General features: G+C 33.3%; 1 protein-coding gene across 4 annotated transcripts in view; it reads left to right on the forward strand.

Moving 5' to 3' along the window:
* Positions 1 to 21,391, forward strand: part of LOC118198084 (dystrobrevin alpha-like) — a 167,024-nt gene that overhangs the window by 119,220 nt on the left and 26,413 nt on the right. For 2 of the 4 annotated variants that reach the window (XM_085820167.1, XM_085820166.1), the window contains exons 14-16: positions 1,900 to 2,167; positions 6,613 to 6,666; positions 14,953 to 15,083. In XM_085820167.1, the coding sequence (XP_085676293.1) occupies positions 1,900 to 2,167; positions 6,613 to 6,666; positions 14,953 to 15,083 (453 nt within the window). Of the gene's footprint in view, positions 1 to 1,899; positions 2,168 to 6,612; positions 6,667 to 14,897; positions 15,085 to 21,391 lie in introns of those variants that run through there. The other 2 variants (XM_085820169.1, XM_085820168.1) reach the window with 2 other exon arrangements.

The raw sequence follows: 21,391 nt of genomic DNA on the forward strand, positions 1-21,391 counted from the left end.
TTAAACAAAAAGTGGAATTGCTGCAAAAAATGGATAAATGCATGTCTGTCATAAATTATGCAAGGAGTATGGCTTTGGAAAGCCAACTGTAATAAGAAAAATAAACATACATGACATAAGAAAAATAAACTTTTTGAATTTTTTATGGAAGCAACTTAAACAACTTGCATTGGAAGAAACGTTTAATAAAGCAAACAAATAAATATGAAGCTTTTTTTTTGTAAATTTTGATACCCTTTAGAACATAATTGTTCTTTATTTCATAAATTATGATTTCATATTTTTGATTGTATAATTTGTGCATGCCATCTTACCAGATTTAAATTGATAATCTATTATTCGGAAAAAATCCCAAATCCGGAATCACTGAAGTCCTGACGAGTCTGGATTTCAGACTTTGTACTATATCTGATGAATTGCAAGGATTAACTCTTATATAATTTCTACTAAGTTAAGGTATTTTTGTGATCAAGTTAGCAGTTAAAAACTGATTGAGGAATGTAAAGCTTAGAAAATTTGATAGAAGTTGAAAATATGAAAGTAAATTTAACTAATTTTAAACTTGTCATTCCTGTCATTTGTTTATGAGAATATGGCATCCACGAAAGCCACTGAAACATTCACAAATTTGTATGAGTTGGACTTCTTGAAGCTGTCACAACAGAAGCACTTTTTTAATAGGGGTAAAGCATTTCACTCACATGACACAGTCTCAACAGAATCTTTTCAAGGGCAGCAAGATACTTCCATTGCACTTCTGTCCAATGCCCATGGATGTTGCCATGAGTTAGCCACTGTGTAAAAACACCAAAAGCACAGAACAGAGAGTGACCATAAATCAATAACCCTCCTGCAGGCTGTTACAGTGGTAGACCTTGAATGTGGCAAGAACATATACCTCCTCCATCTGCCCAGCTGGGAAGTCGATAAACTATGTGACTCTCACCATCCACGGGATCTCATTGTACTAGTATTCAACAGACGTAACTAGTCTTGCCCATGCATGGAATAGAACAGCGCAATGGGCTCGCAACTCTGCCTGCAACACATGGGCTCAAATCATGACAAAAAGTCTCATATCACATAAACAGTGCTGGTGGGAGAGAGAGATGTACAGCATTGGTGAGAGCCATTCAGACATTTACAAATTTGAATGAGGTGGAGTTCTTGAAGTCGTCACAATAGGAGCTCTTTTTTGAGATGGTAAGGCATTTCACTCCCATGACATAGACTTAGGTTCTTGCCTCGACAGAAACTTTGTTCCCAGTGTCAGCGGGACATTTGCATCACACTTCTGCTCACTACCAGAACTAGCCACAGATAGATGTCACCATGAACTAGCCATTGATAAAAATATCAAAAGCACAAGTGAGTGGTAAGCGACCATCAATGAACAGCTGCTCACACAGGTTGCTGCAAGAAAGAGAGAGAGCTGCACGTTTTAATTTTACACTGTCATGCTAAATGATAGGAGAGTCTTCTTAAAATTATGTATTTGCTTAATGTGTTTGTTTAATTAGAATGCTATTAAAAATTACCAGTGTATTAGAAATGAAATTATTTTTATAATGTAAATATGTAAAATTTTTATTTGATTAGATTATTAAGGTAAGTTATTTGTTTGAGCAAAATACATGGGAGGGAACTCTTTGTGAAGAACTGAGAGAAACTGCCTTACATTTACAATATGCATAAGTAAAACTATCAGAATGTCCAATGTATTTGTTCCTCAGAAAATAGTATGTATTTTTTAAGTAGGAATGTTTTAAGTTATTTCATAAGATAGTAATTAATTTAAGAATGATATTGAAAGTTCTGTGACATGATATGGTCTGTATAATTCTTAAACTCCTGTTTTGTTTCAAAGCATATAATCTTTTCTCGATATTTGTATTTTAGGATCATTCGCCTATGTCTTCTCCAAACAGTTCACCATTTTCGTCCATGCGGAGATCTGCTCCATTCTATCCTTTGTCTTCAATGAGTGCACCAGCAACACCTGGGGGTGGTAGTTATCCATATATTGATCATCTTTATGGCTTAGGGGGAGATGTACGTCTTGCATTTGGTCAGGCTGCCAGTTCAAGAAGTCTTCAAAATGATCTATTGCTTGCAGCTGATTCTGTTACAAATGCCATGTCATCGCTTGTTAAAGAACTAAATTTAGGTAAGTTACATCAAAATAATACATAATTATATGAATTATTTCATTGCAATGTATTTTTTATGCTAGTCTCTTATCTTCTTTTCTTCGACTGCATTTTAAGATAACGTTCTAAATTTCTGAGAAGTGCTATTTAGTTCATCAGCAATAAGATGACAATTGTTCTATTATTAAAATAGGGGAGATTTTGGCAAGAACATCATAAAAATGAAGAAATTACTATTTTTTTTCAATAATATAGCCACAGTTAATATAAGCAAATTTGAAGATGCATTTGCATTGGTCTTCTTCCATTTACATTTTTCAGTGCAGACTTATCAGCAATGCTTAACTTACATTTATAGATTAATTTAAAAAAAACTGTGAACACCAAGAAAGAGACCTTAACCATGAATACTGTTCTTAAAATTATTCTGATTTCTTTTTTACGGCATTTTAACATTACTTCTTTTAATTTCACTATCATTACTTACTATGAAAAATGGATTGTAAAAGCCATTAGTTGGAGGATGAAAACATGAAGTAAACAGAGTCAGAAATTGGAGACAATACTCAAAGTTGATTATTATCTACTGAAATATTTTGTTGGTAGATGCATATTACTTTCTGTTTTATTCATTAAAGAATACTGAATTTTATAGTATTACTAATATGAGTTGATATCTAACTATCTTTTGATAGGAATATTTACTTCAGATATTAATAAATTTGATAGATAATGAAGAATATGAGAGGATTAAGAAGTTAGTATGGGAGCCAGAAGAATAAAAAAATATTAGCTGAAATGAAGAATTCCCAGAAAATACAAAAGATCTAAATACTGTTAACATCTATCCTGAGGGCATCCTGGAAAATTTCAGCAACTTCTTCAGTTGAATTGGAGAACAATGTCCTGTGTATCACTAATCTGATCTCACAAAAATACTTTATGTAAATATTAACCAACATTCACTTTTTATTTATCTCAGAGATATCCTCATAATGACATCTTCTAACAAATTTTTTAAAATGTCTTTGTCAGTTATATGCTATTTCTTAATTTTGCAATAGATCTGCAGTTACTCTATCTTCTAAGTTCTTGAGATATGCTGCTAAGACCATATGTTCAACTCAGTTTTTAAGACCTGAAATTTCTATCGTGTTTAATGTTATTCATTTAATTTTAAAACTTTCAAGCAATTTTTACAAGATAAAAACTTTTAGAAGTTTGTGCAAGTGTTAAAATTTATCAGTTGTCTGTTAATTGACTTTCACAGTCATTCTACAATCTTTTACTGTTAGAGTATAATCCTGATGAATGTGGATGCTTTTGCTTGTAGTGTTTGTTGTGCGGACATTTAAAAATATGTTGTTCTGAAAATTCTGTTGCAGAATTAATGATAAGGAAAGAGATGATCAGAATCTCATGTTGCATCCATAATTAGATTATTCATGGCCTGCAGGGTACAGACATTTAAAAATCTGTTGTTCTGAGAATTCCGTTGCAGAATTAACGATATGGTAAAAGATTATCAGAATCTCATATTCCAACCATAATTAGATTATTCATGGTCCTGTCAGCAGAAGGTCTTGGAATTAGCAACTAAAGTATAATTTTAATCACTCTTACTTTCAGTCTTCTGTTCTTGAAAAACAATTTTTTTTAGGTATTTAGATCTTGAATTTGAAAGGTAATTTTTTGGATTTAGTACTGAATAAGTAAAGTCTAGATGGAAAGCTGATTATTAAACACTCCTACAGCAGATAACTTTTAGCTGCACTCTACCAGAGTATGAGAAAATTCAATTTCATGCAATGAATTTGTTTGAGCACATTTCCTGTCCAAATATATGTAGACTGAATATTATGTAACTAATTTATTTCTCTCTATATTTCATTTATTTATAAGTGATAGCTTTTGGGGGGAAGTAAGAAAAGTATTCCCTGCTTTAAGTGCAGGATTTCAAAGTTTTTTTTTTTTTTTTTTTTTTGCGCCTTTTTCAAAATAATTAGGAAGAAAAAAACATTGTTTATTTACAGATTTCTATTACAATCCACAAATTTCTTTTCTGTCAAAATATAAATCAGTTGCATTCACTTAAAGAAGACATGTGAGAACTAATGAAGGTTTCAGAACATTGTTCTGATGATGACTGTTTTCAAAAGTCAGATTCTAGAGATGAAAACCAAATTTTATTTTAGATGAAAGTTTACAAAGAGTCTGGAAAAGATCAGAAATAAATTTTTAGAAACTTACATCTGTTAAATTGTACACATTTTTTGTTGTAATTCACTTAAACTTCTTTCCTCGAATTATTCTAACTTAATTAACTGATTCCTCTAGGCAAACTGAAAATCACATCATAAATTGCAAGCTTTGAAATTAAATATCTTGCTGAATATTTGTCATATGGGAATCAGACTTCTTGTGCTTTTATTGTTTCATAAAAAATATGAGAGTTTCTCAAATATAAATATAGGAACCGGGAAAATATATTAAAAGCTAGATTTCATTATTTTCCAAAATTAATTTTTTAAAATTTGAAGTTAATTAGCCCAAAGGGCATCAGCCCAGAAAGGCTGTTAATTTCGTTTTGACATTTTGTGTTGAAAACTTTAAAAGGCTGTATCACTTTTCAAATTTTTGCCACCAAATATTATTGCCATGTTAAAGAAAATAAATAATGAAAAAAATAAAAGGAAAATTAAATAATGAAGCTGCATGAATGTATGTATCTTTCTCACATTGTGAAAAAACAATGATGCCTAAAGCCTCAAATTTTGAATAACATGATCCTCCACCTGAATATGGGCATCTTCAAGCCCTAATTTGGAATTTGTTTTATTATCTATTTCATATTTTGTAAAACTTTAACAGATTTTTTATTAACAAACTCAATGATTTCAAAGAAAGCAGTGGCAACACTGTATTAAAAAAAAAATGCATTTTTATCTCCAGTGTGCGAGACTGTGTATCGAAAATTCTAAAGATATGTTCTTTTTAAATTATTTTCTGATATTGCTGTTGAATTGAATTTTATGGTTTAAATGCGAAGAACATGATAGTTAAAAAATAAAGGTAACACACAAAACATTAAATAAAAGCCCCTTTGGATGTAATATAAAATCTAAAAACCTTCTAATACTTTTTTTAATTTTAGTCGTATTTTATGTGATTTGAACTTTTTTCTTTTAATTTGAAGTCGTCAAAATGTGAATATTTACATCATTTGAAACAATTCATTAATTAGAAGTACGTGAAAAACAGTTGCAAAACATGAAGGCCAAGTAAGGACTTTTAAGCCAAATAAGAGGATGTATGTTATATATATATAATATACTTTTTGTACAACCGATTGGTATAAAAAAAAAGGAGGTGCATACCTAGATGCTACAGTAGTCCCATATACAAAATTTCAATGTTCTACGGCTAATCTTTTCTGAGTTATGCAAGAGTATGTACAGACTTCACAAAAAAATCCATTTTCAATGCATTGTACAATCTGTTTTGGAATGAAGAATCCTTTATTCTGTCCATATGTACAGACTTATGCAAGAAATATAGTCAAAATGGATATTTCTGTTTAAATCTGAAATCTGAAATTTTTTGCAGTTTTACTTCCTGTACTTCATTGAACAGAATATTATATTGTTTCAATCGGAAGTAAAAATGCCAAGTATGTGTTTTTGAATGTGAAAATGAAATTTGTAAGGCTAAAAATGTTGTCGGTTAGTGCTGCCATCTAGTGAGTAAAAGAGATCTCGTACCACACAGGACAGTAATGTACAGTAAATAGAGTGTTTTAGTCTTTGCTATTGCATAAAAAAAAAAAAAAAAATTATACAAGCTCTTGTAATGTGCTGATATATGTCTATGGTACTAATATCCGGTATTATCAAAATGTACAAAGATGTGTGCCTGATATGGAAGTATTATGAACTAACTACTACAAGCAGTATATTGATTTAAAGTTTTTGATTTAAGATCCTAAAAAATTATATGGCTTAAAAAAATAAAGAAGAAGAAGCTTCGACTAGATTCTGAAATTACTGCATAGCAAAATGCCTTATTTTGGTATTTAGATTTTTCTTAAAACATGAAAGTGAAATTATAATTTGCTACTAATGTAATGTTTCCTATTTGTTACAGAGATTACTGTCTATCTTCTTTCTTTTTCATATTTATGATAGACTGGATATCAGGATAGTTTTTTATGTTTATATATGTGTTTCTGAATTACTGAAAAATGCAGATATTTTCGAATATTTGTTTTCAGCTTTATGTTTCAAATTTTCATATTTTCAGCTTCATGGTTCTTTTTTATGGATTTTGGAATGAACCTGTATGAGAATATAAATTTATCATAAGTTTACAAAGCTTGTTTGTGCTTATTTTTAAAATAATTTAGCCATATTTTTAAGTATCCTAAACTGTTTCATTATATTAATTAACATTCAATATCTTTTAGGGTGTGAAGATGGTGAAAATGATTATCTTCGGAGATGCTCAAGTTATATTGGAAGTATGCTATGTACTCTTTTCCAATTCAAACTAATTTCAGCACTTTTTTTTAAATTGTAATTGTAATTCAGATAAACAACTGTATCTCAAAATATAACTAGGTTCTGAAATATGAAGCATCATGTATGTAAGAAATTCCATTTTAGACATCTGTTCTGCAAGGACTATTTGACAAATTCAAATCCTTGTCAAACCTGTAGCAAACTGTCTGAGGAAATGAGCAATGATTCAGCCATACTTATATGACAGCCATAACATATGCAAAAGACCCAGAAATTAGGTTCTTGGATGCCGCACAGTCTTACTAAGAATAATAAACATATAAGTACTGCCCTCTGTGGTTCCTTACACACCTGTTGCCATGAATTTTCTCTGGCAGAAGATAAAAATTCTATGCCAGTTTCCAGCTTATGTAGAAGTGGTTGAGTTTAAACTACACACTTTTATTCACATAATATGATACTTTGTGTCCAATAGACTTGAAAGACATTATTCACTTTAAAAGGCTAACTGGAGAGTCAAACAATCAACACTGCATTGTACTGTGAATAACTCTTCATTGGGAACGTCCAAGTTAGTGATCTGTATAGATCAGTTTGTTTAGAAAATCTCTTTAAAATGTTATGGATAATTGGAAGACAGAGAGGTATTGATATGAAAATTTCCATCTCAGAATTAATCAGACCATTTTTGAACTATTCTAGAAACACTAGTATCTTCTCCATTCATAAGATTAATTTTTTGAGTAATTATGGCAATTGGTGATCCCTTGATTAAATTTGTACACTAAAAAAAAAAAAAAAGAGAGAGAGAGAGAGAAAGAAAGAAAAGTTCTATAGCTTCTGTTCTACTGGGCGGATTGACGAAATTCAAATTGCGTTTCTCATGTCTTGAAAGCGCAACTTAATATATATATTAGATTTCTATACAGCATTGATATGGGTATTTTGACACAAAATAGGAGTTTTCTTTAATGACATGCCAAATTTTTTCTATATTTCAGTTCTACGACCTAATATTATTCCTAAATACTAAATTTTGTAAAATTTGATGCGAAATTTATGGGGAAATTCAAAAACTTAACTTGCCACTGAGAATAATTCACTTGGTGAACATCTTAATTTATAGCACCTATTTTCCTTTTTTTTTTTTTTTTTTTTTTTTTTTTTTTCATTGCAGACAAGTGGGAAAAAAGTTATAGCTTATAACAAATATTCCAAATTTTAAAGTGTGCCTATGTAAATTCATGTATATCTTAGAAAATTTGAATAAGAAACTCTAATTATTTGCAGGTGTGCCTAGAAATACATCTTCTTTAAGATTATGTTAAAAATTTTATAGGTTATAATTCAAATTTGTTTTGAAAAATTTATAAAAATTATTTAAAAGTGCAAATTTTAAAAATAAATCATAAAAAATGGGCGAATTTTATTTGAAATGAACCTAAATTTTGAAATGTGAAGAGAAGAATAAAATAAGTTTAATAAAAGAAGGGATATTAACAAATATATACCAATTTTTTTTAACATTGAGAAGATAAAATTTTGAGAGCCAATTTTTACTCCTGCGATTTTTACAAAAGTTAGCTGTTTGGCATAATTTGAGTCGTAGAATCGAAATATGGAAAAAAAAATTGCATGCCATTTCAGAAAAAGTCTGATGTTTTGTTAAAATACCTATATTATGACAATGCTATATATAAATCTAACACATACTTTAAGTTGCACTTTCTAGGTATGAAAAACACAATTTGAATATCGTCAATTGGACCAGTAGAACGGGAAATATAAAACTGCCTTTTTTTTTTTTTTTTTTTTTTTTTTCACAGTGTACATTAGAACATGTAAAGAATGGAGCTACTTGTTCCATTTGATAACTTCATGCAACTGCTGGAAACAAGATGTCATGAATCACAATCATGTAACTCAGTATGGTTGGTTTGAGTACTAAGTTTTTAACAGCTAATATTTGATATACATCTGTCCTTAAGCATTTCTACTTTCCTTTAAAAAAAAAAAAAAAAAAAAAAAAAAAAAAAAAAAAAAAAAACTTAAATTGCATGAATTTTTATAACAAACGAATGTTAATGCATTCACTATTTAAATGTATGGTATATGGGGTTTTGATGTTCACGTTACTGATTGAAGTTTAAACTTCAATTAAAAATTATGGTATATTTAAAAAAACTTTATTTAACTCATAAAGAAATCCAGAAACTTCAAGGCCTTTTTCTCTTCTAAAGTTATGATGCAATGTCTTTAGTTTTGCAACCTAGAACAGGTTAAAAATAATTTTAAACATGAATAAGTTGCTTTAACAACTATTCATCTCACTGTTTTTAAGAGTAATTCAGTTATCAAATTGTTCCCAATATCTTTTAATTTTATTATTAATGAGAAGATATAGTTTTTTTAACCTGCAAACCTTCTCGCTTTTGATATGGCATTATTCCAGAACAATATATATTAGATAAAATATCTGCATGTTCTTGTGAATAAAATTCTGGATTTTTTTTGTACGGAAAGAGATTCAAAAAGTTATTTTTCTTTGTTTACCACACACTTTTAATGTGAAGTGAAATACTCACCAAACAAATGTTACAAAATAATATTTAAATTTAGTATAAATTGTAAGTTTTAAATCTGATATCTAATATTGTCACACTGTATGAAATGGGAAAGAACAGAAATCATCTCATTTTGAGACCTCTGTTCCTATGTATATAACCTTTAAATTTAGCTTACTTTTCCTGAAGAATACTCGTTCCATCAGAATTTAAAATACCTTTATAAATTTGATCTAATTCTAAACTCTTGATATCTTTCTAAGTTTTCTACAACTTTAACCTTAGCCAAAAATTTAGAAATTATTTATTTTTTTTTTTTTTAAGTTGTACACAGTTGATGATCTTACTCAATAGTACTCATAGTCTCAATAGTCTTTAGAAACATTCCTTTATCTAACTTTTCTAGCAATTCAAAATTTCAAGCATAGATAATGATTTATGATATTATGATATTATTTTTGCACTTGCTAATTTTCATTGTCCTTTTCTGCTCTTGTTCACCGAGGAATGTTCATTCTGTGGCTCAAACATCACAGTTGTAAATGTCATAAGTATCCTAACTAAATTCACACTTGCTAAGGCTGTAGGCATTTGAGACTAATTGAGTTTGAAGCCAGCCATGAAAAAACTACAGTCTAATACCGAAAATCCGCCGACCTGAAATTTGCGTTGCCTCTCAAAATATAAACATTTAGTTTATAGGTTCCGGAAACCGCAACATGGAGTGAGAAATATCAAAGAAAAAACACTTACTGGATAATAACGTCATAATTACTGAATAATAATGAGTCATAATGAAAATACCAAATCATTGACATCGTGATAAGAGTTTTTTTCCCCCTCCAATCTGCATCGAGGTAAAAAAGCAGATGATTAACTCAATTCTTCTTTCAAGTTTACACTTCACCTTGTTGTACTTTCTGAGCTTTGTTATTTCACAAGATTGTTTAATAATGTCTTTTTTTTTTTTTTTTTTTTTTTTCCCCCAATCCAGATATTTTGTGGATATATTAAGTATATTTTAAATTTCAACCCTTTTTAGTACAATGACAGGTAAGAAATGCACTCGTGATTTTACTGCTTGCAACGTTGGAAAACGTAAACATGTTGCATTGACGGTAATGAAAAAAGTGGAAATTCTGCTAAAGATGAAGGCAGGTCCTACTGCTCGGTTTATGACAGAATCGTATGGAATTGCCACAGGGACTGTGTATGATATACGGAACAATAAAGAAAAGCTGTTGAAATTTTATAGCAACAGTGATTTTAACACTGGAATCCAAAACCAGAAATCTTTACATGAGGCGAAATCGGCAAACCTCGATGCTGTCTTGTGCGAGTGGTTCAGGCTAATGCAGAGTGATGGGATACCTATTTCAGGTCTACTCCTGAGAGAAAAGGAAAAGCAGATTCATGCTGATTTAAAAATAGAGGAGCCTAATTTAAATGAACAATATAATATAATCAGTTTATGTATGTAATAATAATTTAATGCATATAATTAATTATTGTATTAATGTATATAATAATTTAATTAAAGATATCTAATACGCCTTATTTATTTTGCACTTTGAATATTATATTTTCTGTGCTGAAATCCGCAAAATCCTAAAATCCGCACAACCTCTGTTCCCAAGCTTTGCACATTTCTGGACTTATACTGTACTTGATTTCCTTCAAATCTTTTGATAAATTTGAAGCTGTAACAAGCATTCTTTATTTACAAATTCTAAGCTTTTGACCAGTTATAATGAAAAAAAATGCACTTTTATCATAGCAAAGCATTAATACGTAGTAATTAATATTCGTAGTTCCAAATTTATAACACTAAAGCGTAAAAAATCTTGCATCCTTCTCTGCGATTTCATGTTTTTCTGTGAAATGTTGCTCATTTTCTAATCCTAACTTGGATATAAAAAAATAGTGTTTCATGGAAGTAAGAAATAACACTATGTATTTTAGTGTGATTGATTGGTTTTCTTCTATCTTATACAGGCTGTTTCCCCAATTCGACTGAGTTCAGAGGGGTAATAGTAGTGTGTTTGAAAACTCGCCCTAGAACATAACATGGTGTCGCCAAACACATTTAGTGGGAGAAAATTGCAAAATTAGTTATGAAGGGTGTGACTTTGAATGAAACAAAAGGCCCAATAATAAGTAGAAAAATGTATTTGACAAATCAGGATTACAGTGTATCGCAGTTCAATGTCAAAAAGGAGATGACAAGATAGTTTCATATGAATTGTTCGAAGTTGCAGCTGCAGTGGTCACTGCATAGCCGACACTGACGGGCTAAGGAATACAGGACACATTTAAACATCCCCTGGTGTGCTGGCTATGTCCATTGAAGAGATGACGATCTGTTCTGTCAGATTCTCCACAGTATCTACAGGCATCTGATATACAACTGATTTCAGGTGACCTCAGAAGAAGAAATCCAAGGGATTGAGGACCCCCTAGGGAAAATGGAGGCAAGCAGTAAGTTCGCTGCATCCAATCCACCTCTGGAGTTATGTATCATCGAAGTGGTTATGCACTGAAATCGCAAAATGTGCTGGTACACCATCATGTATAAACAATATGTTTTACCGCACAGTGGCCAGTATTCCCTACATTGAATCCAGGAAGACATGTTGTTGTTCCATTGAGGCTTTCGGGCAGAAGGTGGAGTCCCAACAGATGATCTTCGAGAATCCCTGCTTAGATGTTAATACCGAACTTGTGTTTCTCTTTCTGTGAGACAGTGCTGTGGAGATTTTCGGATGACCACATATGTGCACGCATTGTTGTTTATGCTGACCATGCTTTCTCTCATAAAGCAAACTTCATTTGAGAATAAAATAGTGGCAAGAAACTGTGAATCATTCTGTCTGACATTATGCATCCAGCGTACTAATTCTACCTGAAGGGAATAGTCGGCATTGCCTAGGAGTTGAACCATCTGCATGTGGAAGGAGTGCATTTTTTCTGCGCATAGAGCCTTTCACACCATTTTATGATGAACAGCCAGTTCAGCTGCAACCGATCGTGTACTGGCCAACAGGGAAACGGCAGATTGTTGTAATACTCTTTTCTTTATTGGTGAAATAAATTAAGAGAATTTGCATATTTTATCGAATTGCGTGAAAATAACTGAACTGAAGGAAAAACCACTGCTTCTATATAAAAATGCAAATCTTGTACGGCAAATATGTAAGCACACTTATGTGTGTAGGCGGAGCCAACAGATAAACAGGCTTTATAAGCGCATAGAGGATAAAATGAATTGCGTTGGCTAGCACACCTCAGCGAATTTCTTGGTGTTATCTTGCAGCAATCAGTTAAATTCACATCGGATCAGTAAAAATGAGTAACCACCAACATTTAGATGGAATGAGGTGGTGAATTATGTGGAGGCTAGAGGCAGGCCAATTGCAAGTCCAGATATACAGAGAGTTTAATTTAACGCCCAGCGTTGTGTGTAACCTATAGAAACAATTCCAGAATATTGGATTATTTTTATATTAGCAAGGCGTAACAGAGGGGCTACAGTTTCTCAGCTCTCTTGGGACCTGTATGCAGCCACAGGAGCCTGTGTAACAAAGGTGACTGTTTCCAAAAGACTGAATGAGAGAGGGATGTTTGCCAGAAGACCGGCTGTTTGCATCCCGCTCACGTCTATGAACAGAAGAGTCTGATTAGCATGGTGCAGGCAGCATAGTGATTCGAGTATGGAGCAATGGGCGACCGTTCTGTTCACCAGCGAGTCTCATTTTAGCCTAAACACTGATTCGCGCCGTACTTTCAATGTCCGCAAAATCAACAATTATGGTGGTGGGGGTGTAATGGTCTGGACAAGCATCATGTTGGATGGCCACACACCTCTCCACGTCTTTGACAGAGGCGCTGAGACTGATGTGAGGTATAGGGATGTGGTCTTGGAGCCCTATGTTCGCCTTTTTTAGGGTGCAGTGGGCCCCGAGTTCATCTTACAGGAAGATAACGCGGCCACATAGAGCTCTTCTGGTCGACGAATTTCTCAAGAGTGAGGATATTCGCTAGATGAATTGGCCAGCTAAGTCTCCAGACCTCAACCATATAGAGCATATCTGGAACACTCTGGGGAGGGCAACTGCAACTTGCAAACCCCTCCAAGAACCATCCAGGAAATGAAAACAGCATTGCCGAATGAGTGGGACTAATTGCCACAGGCACTGATAAACTGCCTTATTTCCAGTATGACATCACGCCGTGAGGACTGTATGGCTGTAAGAAAGGACCATACTCCCTATTAACCCATTTCTTTTGTGTCTTCTGCAACCGCTGTTTCAGACCTTCAGACTCCAGTGAGTGTTACACACGAACATGTGTGTCTATTATAACTGTTTGTTTTGTTTGTATTATATCAACCTATGTTTACACCAAATTTTATTAAAATCTGTCCATTAGTTCTGAAAATTGTAGATCAAATATGAAAATTCTCTTAATTTCGTAAACCAGTGTATTTCAGATGTATGAACACTGCATTCTTGCCCTGTCTGATTATTTGGAAGGAAGTTCTGGAGATCGTAGATCAAATATGAAAATTCTCTTAATTTCTTACACCAGTGTATTTCTATAACTGTTGAATGTTTATTTTGTTTGTATTATATCAACCTATGTTCACACCAAATTTTATTAAAATCTGTCCATTAGTTCTAGAGATCGTAAATCAAATATGAAAATTCTCTTAATTTCTTACACCAGTGTATTTCAGATGTATGAACACTGCATTCTTGGCCTGTTAGATTATTTGGAAGGATCCCATTTCCCACAGCCATTGATCAATGCCCGTGAAGGCAGTATGGTGGCGACAGTGCCTGCTCAGATATCGCTTTTTGTACATCCTCTGCCCTAGGCATTCATTGTCATCTACTCTTCCATAAATCAGATATTTAGCCACATATTCCTCATTCTTATAATCTGACATATTGTTTCTGAATGAAATGTAACACCCGTGAATTCTGCAATGCTCACTAATAAATACTTGCTTGCTGCTTTTATTTTTCCCATGCATATAGGAATTTGCATACAAAAGGTTTCTTCTTCTCGACTGCAGTGCTTCTGATCCTCACATTTATCTGTTTGTCAGGCTGATTATTCTCTTAACATCTATTTTTGTCATTTACACCCACTAAATGGGCTTTGTGACCCCATGTTTCATCGTAATTTTCATCCTTTTGATGTCTACTATCATCCCTCTGAATTTGTCAGTTGAATTTGGAAACACCATGTGTAGTCTTAACAAAAATTTAAAGGCTTGAAACTTTTGAGCCAAGTTGGTTAAATCATACTTTTTGATTCAGTAACAAAGAAGTTCATATTATGTTATGTGTGATTGCTATTCTATAGGGTGAATTTTTGTTGTTGACAAATGTTACAGCTAAATGTGGAATATAGGATTGTTAAGCCAAAACACACCAATTGTAAACAGATTTTATATCATGAATACTGCTGCCCTTGTGGCAGATGGCCAGATCATGGGAACTGTAGGGCCAGAAAGCACCAGTGGAAAGGAGTGTAATCTGAAGTAGTGGAAGTTTTCTCTCGGAAAAAGTTAAAAGCATAACTTTTTAAGTCATAATTTAGCAATTTCTATTAATCTGTCTTGAACATTTAAAATATGCAGCTTTCTTTTTTTCTTGCAGGTTTTGAAGTATAAGCACAATTTCACTGCTCTTTTAGCAAAGTTATCTTTTTCAGATCCTCAAATTGACACTGAATTTGGATATGATAATGAATCGTGGTCCAATGAGCCTGATTATCCAAATGACTATTATGTCCTGGATCCACGTGATCCAGCATTGCAAGAAAATGAGATATATAATACAATGGTAAATATTAAATACTTTTTTATGTGTGTTAAAAGAAAAGGCAATTTCTGTTGTGAATTTCTAATGTCCTACAGAAATCTAGTAATTGAGCAGATTTTATAAAATACATTGGAGGAACATACATATAAGAAATCAGTGAAGCTTAACAGACTGTTCAGATCTATGTTTTCAAAAATTAGTAATTTTTCTGGCTTCTATTTCTTTAGTTTGGTGGGCTGGCTGCATCTTGTCTTTTGCTTTTTCTAATTTACAATAGAAATATATGCCCTTGGCATCTCCAATCAATGATGTGAAAGTAAAAGAAATTTTGTTTCAGGATGCCATTTGTTGATTTGTTGAGGAGAATATTATTTGGCATCCTGAACATTTTGACTATAATTGAACCCCTTGAAATGTCACATGCTAACTGAAGTTTATATCTCTGGATAAAAAGTACACTTAGAATCTGAGAGCAAGACCTAATTTGTTTCATGTACTGAATGTGTTTTTATATGTTTAGCCTGTTTAGCTTTGAAAGGTGTTCTATCTCCTTTTATTAGGAGATAACTTTTGTATGCTTTGCTGGAACATTATTCTAATTGCTTTAGTGAGATTTGCTGATTTCCTATTCCTATTTAAAGGGGCAAAAATTGTTCAACAATATCACTAAAATTCCTTAAAATAAATAAAATGAAGCAAAATTTAATGAGAACTCTACTGAATACTTACCTCCCAATTCAAAGTACTAACTTGTTTCTAAAGTATTTGTCTAAAAAATCTTGGTGAAACTTATAAAGGTTGTTTGTTCCATTAATTCAGTTCCTTTTCAGTAAAAGTTATAAAATTTCTTTAGTTAAATTAAAAGGTGGCATTAGTCCATGCTTTAAATTTTTATATAAAATCATTAGATGTATTAAATCATATTTAAAAATAATAAGAGATTTTCCTCAGTATATCAGGAAAAAATGCCAAAAACTAAATAGACTTCCTTTTCAAAGAAAATTATGAGTAAAATAAGGTTTTCTTAAAATGATAGAAATTGAAGGAATTTTTAATAAGACATATTTCAAAATTGTGTCCAGTGCACTGAGGTGAAAGACCAAAATTTTGCCTCTGTCAGTATTATTCATCAATCTCTTACATGTAAACTACACGAGTTGGAGAAAATTCTGAGTTAATCTAATGTACAAGATGTGTAAGTATAATAGCGGGATTATTTTTTTTTTATGATTTTTGTTCAATTAAAATTAAAATTTCACATCTCTTTCAAAGTAATGTCCTTGGAAAGACCACACAGCATTGAAGACAATAGCAGTGCTAGAACTTGGAAAATGAAATTACCTTCAGTTGGTTATGAGAATTTTGATATTTGTTAGAGTCCTAAAATGATGTCTTTTGAAGTGGGTTTTCCATCTTCGGAATAGAAAAAAAATCACGTAGCGTCAAGTCGGGAATGAGCGGACTAAGTAGCCACAGGAATCATTTTATGTACTAAAAGTTCATTAATTGAAAAGCAGTGTGATAAGGTGTGTGCACCCAGTTAGTCTTTGGTCTCACATGCATGATCTGTTTCCAAAGTCCTTCAGCTTAGTAAAAGTTTTGGATCATGATTTGACCTGGAAGCATAAACTGTTTGTAGATGACTCTCTGGCCATCAAAAAAGCAAATTAGCATGCTTTTGATAGTTAATTTGCTCCTTCTTTCTTGGTTTTGGGGAGTTTGAAGTGTGCTATTCCTGGCTATGGCAGGAATGTGGAAGTGTGCTACTCCTGGCTATGGCTGTGGGTGCTCTTATGCTCGAACACCTAAGACTCATCACCAGTAATAATATGTTTCAGAAAATTAGAAGCATTTTCAGTTAGCTTCAGTTCAAAATCGAGGAACTTGACCCGCTTGTTCTTTTGTTTCCTATGAGAGGGTTTTTTAATTCAACTTTTCTCTTTTTCCTGCTTATTTTACTGCTACCAGAAAATTTAAATTATTAATTACTGCAATTTTTAATTTAAAATCTTACACCATTTTTATTTTTTTGTTTTGTTGTTAAATATGGCTTTATTGGAAATATCAATGCAAACATATTAAACAGCTCAAATATCACACATGAACAATGATAAATAATAAAAAAAACATTTATAAAGAAAGAATAAGAATAAATGAACATGGGAACAAAAGTAAAAAGTTAAAAATTTAAACAATAAGGAAAGGAACATAAGAGATTTAGTCTTTACAAGGAGTTCATGAATGCTCTGGCATTCCAATATAGTTTACTTATCTCACCATGTTTCTGAGATTCTTTATCTAGTTCTGTGCGTATAAGGAGATGCTCTTCATTCATGATGCCCGAATTGCAAATTTGGCATATACTAGATGGAAGGATGCCAATTTTATTAAGATGATGTGCCATGCAATCGTGACCTGTTTGCAGTCTGAAGTTTGCCTTAGTCTCATTACGGAGTTTTTGACCAAACTTTTTCCATGCTTCTTGAATGTTAGCCCAGGATTTGTCTGTTGCTTTTGCTTGCCTGGTCAGATTTAAGAGTAGCCATTAATTTCTGAAAAAATAGCTTTTTAAGTGACTCTAGATGATGTGGTTTGCTGTCTTGTAGTGCAAGTGTTCCTCTCTTGGCCAGTGAGTCTGCCTTTTCATTACCATCAATACCTACATATGAAGGGATCCATTGAAAAACGATTGTTTTGTTGTGTTTATAAAGAAAGTTCAAGGTCTGTCTTATTTCTGAGATAATCTGAGTATTTGTGTCATGATTTATAACTACAGCCTGGATGACTGCTTTGAAATTAACTAGAATAACTGCTTTAGAGAAACAATTGATCTTTATCTTGAGATTTTCCAGAGCCAATGAGAGACTACAAGGATCTCTGCATCAAAATTCGACATGAAGTGACCCACGGGAGTACATTGGGGAAAACGTTTACTGTATACACCAGCCCCAGTGTTGTCTTGTATTTTAGAGCCATTAGTGTATGCTCTAGTCCATTTAGGTTCAGGGTATTGTTCATATAACATACATAATGTGTTTGATTTTAATATTGCATCAGGAATGTTTTTCTTTTCCAAGTCATATATCTAGCTGGTATTTGATATCAGTATATTCAAGGGGATTAACCATGACCTTGTTACAATTCATTGGTTTGTTTCATCTATTTCTTGAAATAATTCCTCACAAGCCTCTAGGGAAAGACGTTTGGGTCCACCAGATAATCGGACCAGCCGCTTTTTCGGACCAAATCCTAAAGAACTGAAACAAATCCTATGTACATAAGCCTAATATTATTGGCTTATTTGGACCAAAATTCCATTTAATCGGACAAAAAATGTGAGAGCGAATAAGAAACAGAAGCCACAAGTCGGTCGCATACAGCGGATGTATAGGTGGTCTGCAACATATGGGAGGATCTGTAGTTCCGGCTTCCCAGAAAAATGCTTTATCAAAGGTCAGGAATTCCTTTAAGTGTGTGACAAAAGCAAAACCGATGGGAGGTGAATACGCGCACCATTGTTGTGTAGAAAATTTGTCTGATAGCGTTATAAAAACTATGGGAATGATTTTATGATTTATGGAAATCTTAATTTTTATTTGATTATGAATTATTTATTTTAAGGCTTTAATTTTGGGGAAAAACAGATGCTTCTGGGAATATTATTTAGTTTAAAAGAGTATTATTTATTTTCCTCTATTTGTAAATCTTGTACAAACTTTGATTCATTGTGAAAGAAGCAGGGAAAGGGAGGCAATTTTTTGCCAAGTCATGATTTCGCGCGCTTTGTCCTTTAGAATGTTCGAGAAAGAATTTTCATTGTTAGTTGACCTTAAGAGAGGAAAGTACGTGACAGAAAGGTCAAAGGTTGCTACTTGTCTTTCAATGTAAGTCATTCAGGTTTTTGGCGATTGAGGGTCCGGTTGTTGGCTAAGTGAAGAAAGGCGCGCATGCGCGATCACCCTTATTTCCGCATTCAGGGGTTGAAAACGAAAATTTTGCCATAATTAAGGGGGCGATAAGTGAAGCCATAGTGGGAGCCCGCGTTTGTGAAGGAGACGAAGGAAATTCGAGTTGGATGCACTCTTTGACTCGGTCACTCTTGGACTCGCTGACTTTCGGGCTTGCTGGACTTGTGGACGTTGCTCTTGAAAACTGGCTTGAAGGAAATTCGAGTTGGATTCTCTCTCTTACTGACTGGCGGGTGGAACTTACTTGGGACGTTACTCGTGAAGCTTGCTCTTGGGATGAGTAAGAACAGGCGAGCCGTAATTGCCTAGAAAAAACGTTTCTGGCCTGAAGCTGAAAACGCTCTTCCTTGCGGCGTGCTGGTAAAGAGGCGAAATTTGAACGAGTTACCTGCGTGTTGACTTAGGACTTTCAGGACCAAGCGGATAGCCGTCCTAGGCAGCAGTGCTCCTGTTTCTGTTCTACAGTGGGAAGTGGCGTCGACATTTTTAGAACCAGTGTAAAGATGAGCCCGGCCGACGTCAACGCTTGTTAGGATACGAGTCCTCCACTTCAAGATGTCCACTCAAGATAAGTTTTATTTTTTTTTTGGTGTGTTTGAACTTTAGGCAAGTTTTTCAAAAACGTCCTTAGCAGTAAAAACAACGTCGAATCTAAAATTTAACTCTCAGGCCTTAAATTGTTTCCCTTTCCTTTTTTTAAATTACCAGACAAACCTTAAGTTTTTTTATGAATTTAAATGAAAAAAAAAGGTAAATGACAAATTGAAGACTTCTCCTTAGACTCTCAGATGAGGTTAAGATTTTTCTTATTGTGATGTAATTGAATAAACTGATATTTAATCTGGAAACCTAATACAGTATGTTTTCTTTATATATTTAATATGAACTTTTCCTTTATATCTTGTACATGTTTTTCTTATGTTTTCGATCCTCTCACAGCGTGGTCCCGGAATGCATTTTTTTCACAACGCAAAAATGCTGTACACGTTTCACTGTACGATCACTAAAAGCTTGTTAGTTGGCAAATTCTTAAGAGTTTAGTTCCTCCCTAAGAGTAAGTAGAAACCTTTCACGGCAAGTAGTTTCCTATTTAACATTTAACATATAGGAATTTCACATATAACATGGTACCTTGAAGTAAAGCTATTTAACCTTGGTGTCGAAACTCAGATATAACATTGGTGCCGTGACCTCTGCTTAGTGAAGGATCGAATCAGTAACTTATTTTTTGAATTTATTTACTTTGTATAACTTACTGTTTTATGAAAGTGTTAAATTTTATGTGTAAGGACTAATTAAGGTTTTGATTTGAATTATGTTTGCTTACTGGTTACTGCAGGATATTAATTCTCTAATTTAATTTAAGACTTGAATTTAAGATTAGTTAAACTGTTTTGGTATAATATTAACCAAAAAGATAGTGTTTTAGTACGTGTGATTCAATGATTTCATACTGTGCATGTTGGGTTGCTTACTAGTACAAAAGTATTAGGTTTTAAGAAGGCTTGTGAATTTCAAATTTTGAGGCTTTCGAAATACTCAGTATGTTTTAGATGTAATGATCGATACTTATGTTTTCTGTAAAAGTACCGGAGTTGTCAATGAGTGGAGGTTCTTTTAAGTTTTGTGCGTAACTGGCAGCTGATTAAATTAGCTTGACAATTTGGAAACTTTTTGAATGATTCAAAACTATTAGAGGGCGATATGTCGAAGAAAACGCGCCGTTCTACTAGACAGCCTGACCCATCAGTAGAGATGTTGGAAGAGACAGCCCCGGGCGTAAAGAGTACTTCAGTTTTTGGCTTGGACCCACTGGAGTCAGTTCCTATTTTTACGGGAGGAGAAAATAGCATTAGCCTAGCTGATTTTTTAGATAGACTCGAACTGATAGCATCACATGTAGGATGGACGGCGTCAGATAAACTTACGGTAATTCGGGTTAAACTTGGGGGGGGGAAGCCGCGGAATTTGTTAGAAATAATCCACGTTTGAGGAGCGAAGCTGGTTTTTCCTACCTGGTAGGTGCCTTGAAGGACAGGTTTACAACAGTTCAAAGTCTACATTCCCATATTCGCTCCCTTATACAGGCATTTCAAAAGCCGCGGGAGTCAGTCAGACAATTCGCTGTGCGTATCGAGGCTTTATCTTATAAAACAGTGCCAGTAGAAAGGATGGGCGATCCGGCAGCAGAGACTCAGAGAGAGGAATTGCTATTATCTGTTTTTCTAGAAGGATTGCATTTGCACCTTAGACGTCTGCTTTTGCCCCATAATCATAAATCATTTGTAGCAGCGAAAAACCACGCAGTTTTGGAGGAAGAGATGTGGATAAAAAACCATGCTGAGGCAGATTTTCAGTCAG

Source organism: Stegodyphus dumicola, chromosome 7, assembly GCF_044657685.1.
Source record: "Stegodyphus dumicola isolate Sdum_Otavi_A_Nest chromosome 7, ASM4465768v1".
NCBI lineage: Eukaryota > Metazoa > Arthropoda > Arachnida > Araneae > Eresidae > Stegodyphus > Stegodyphus dumicola.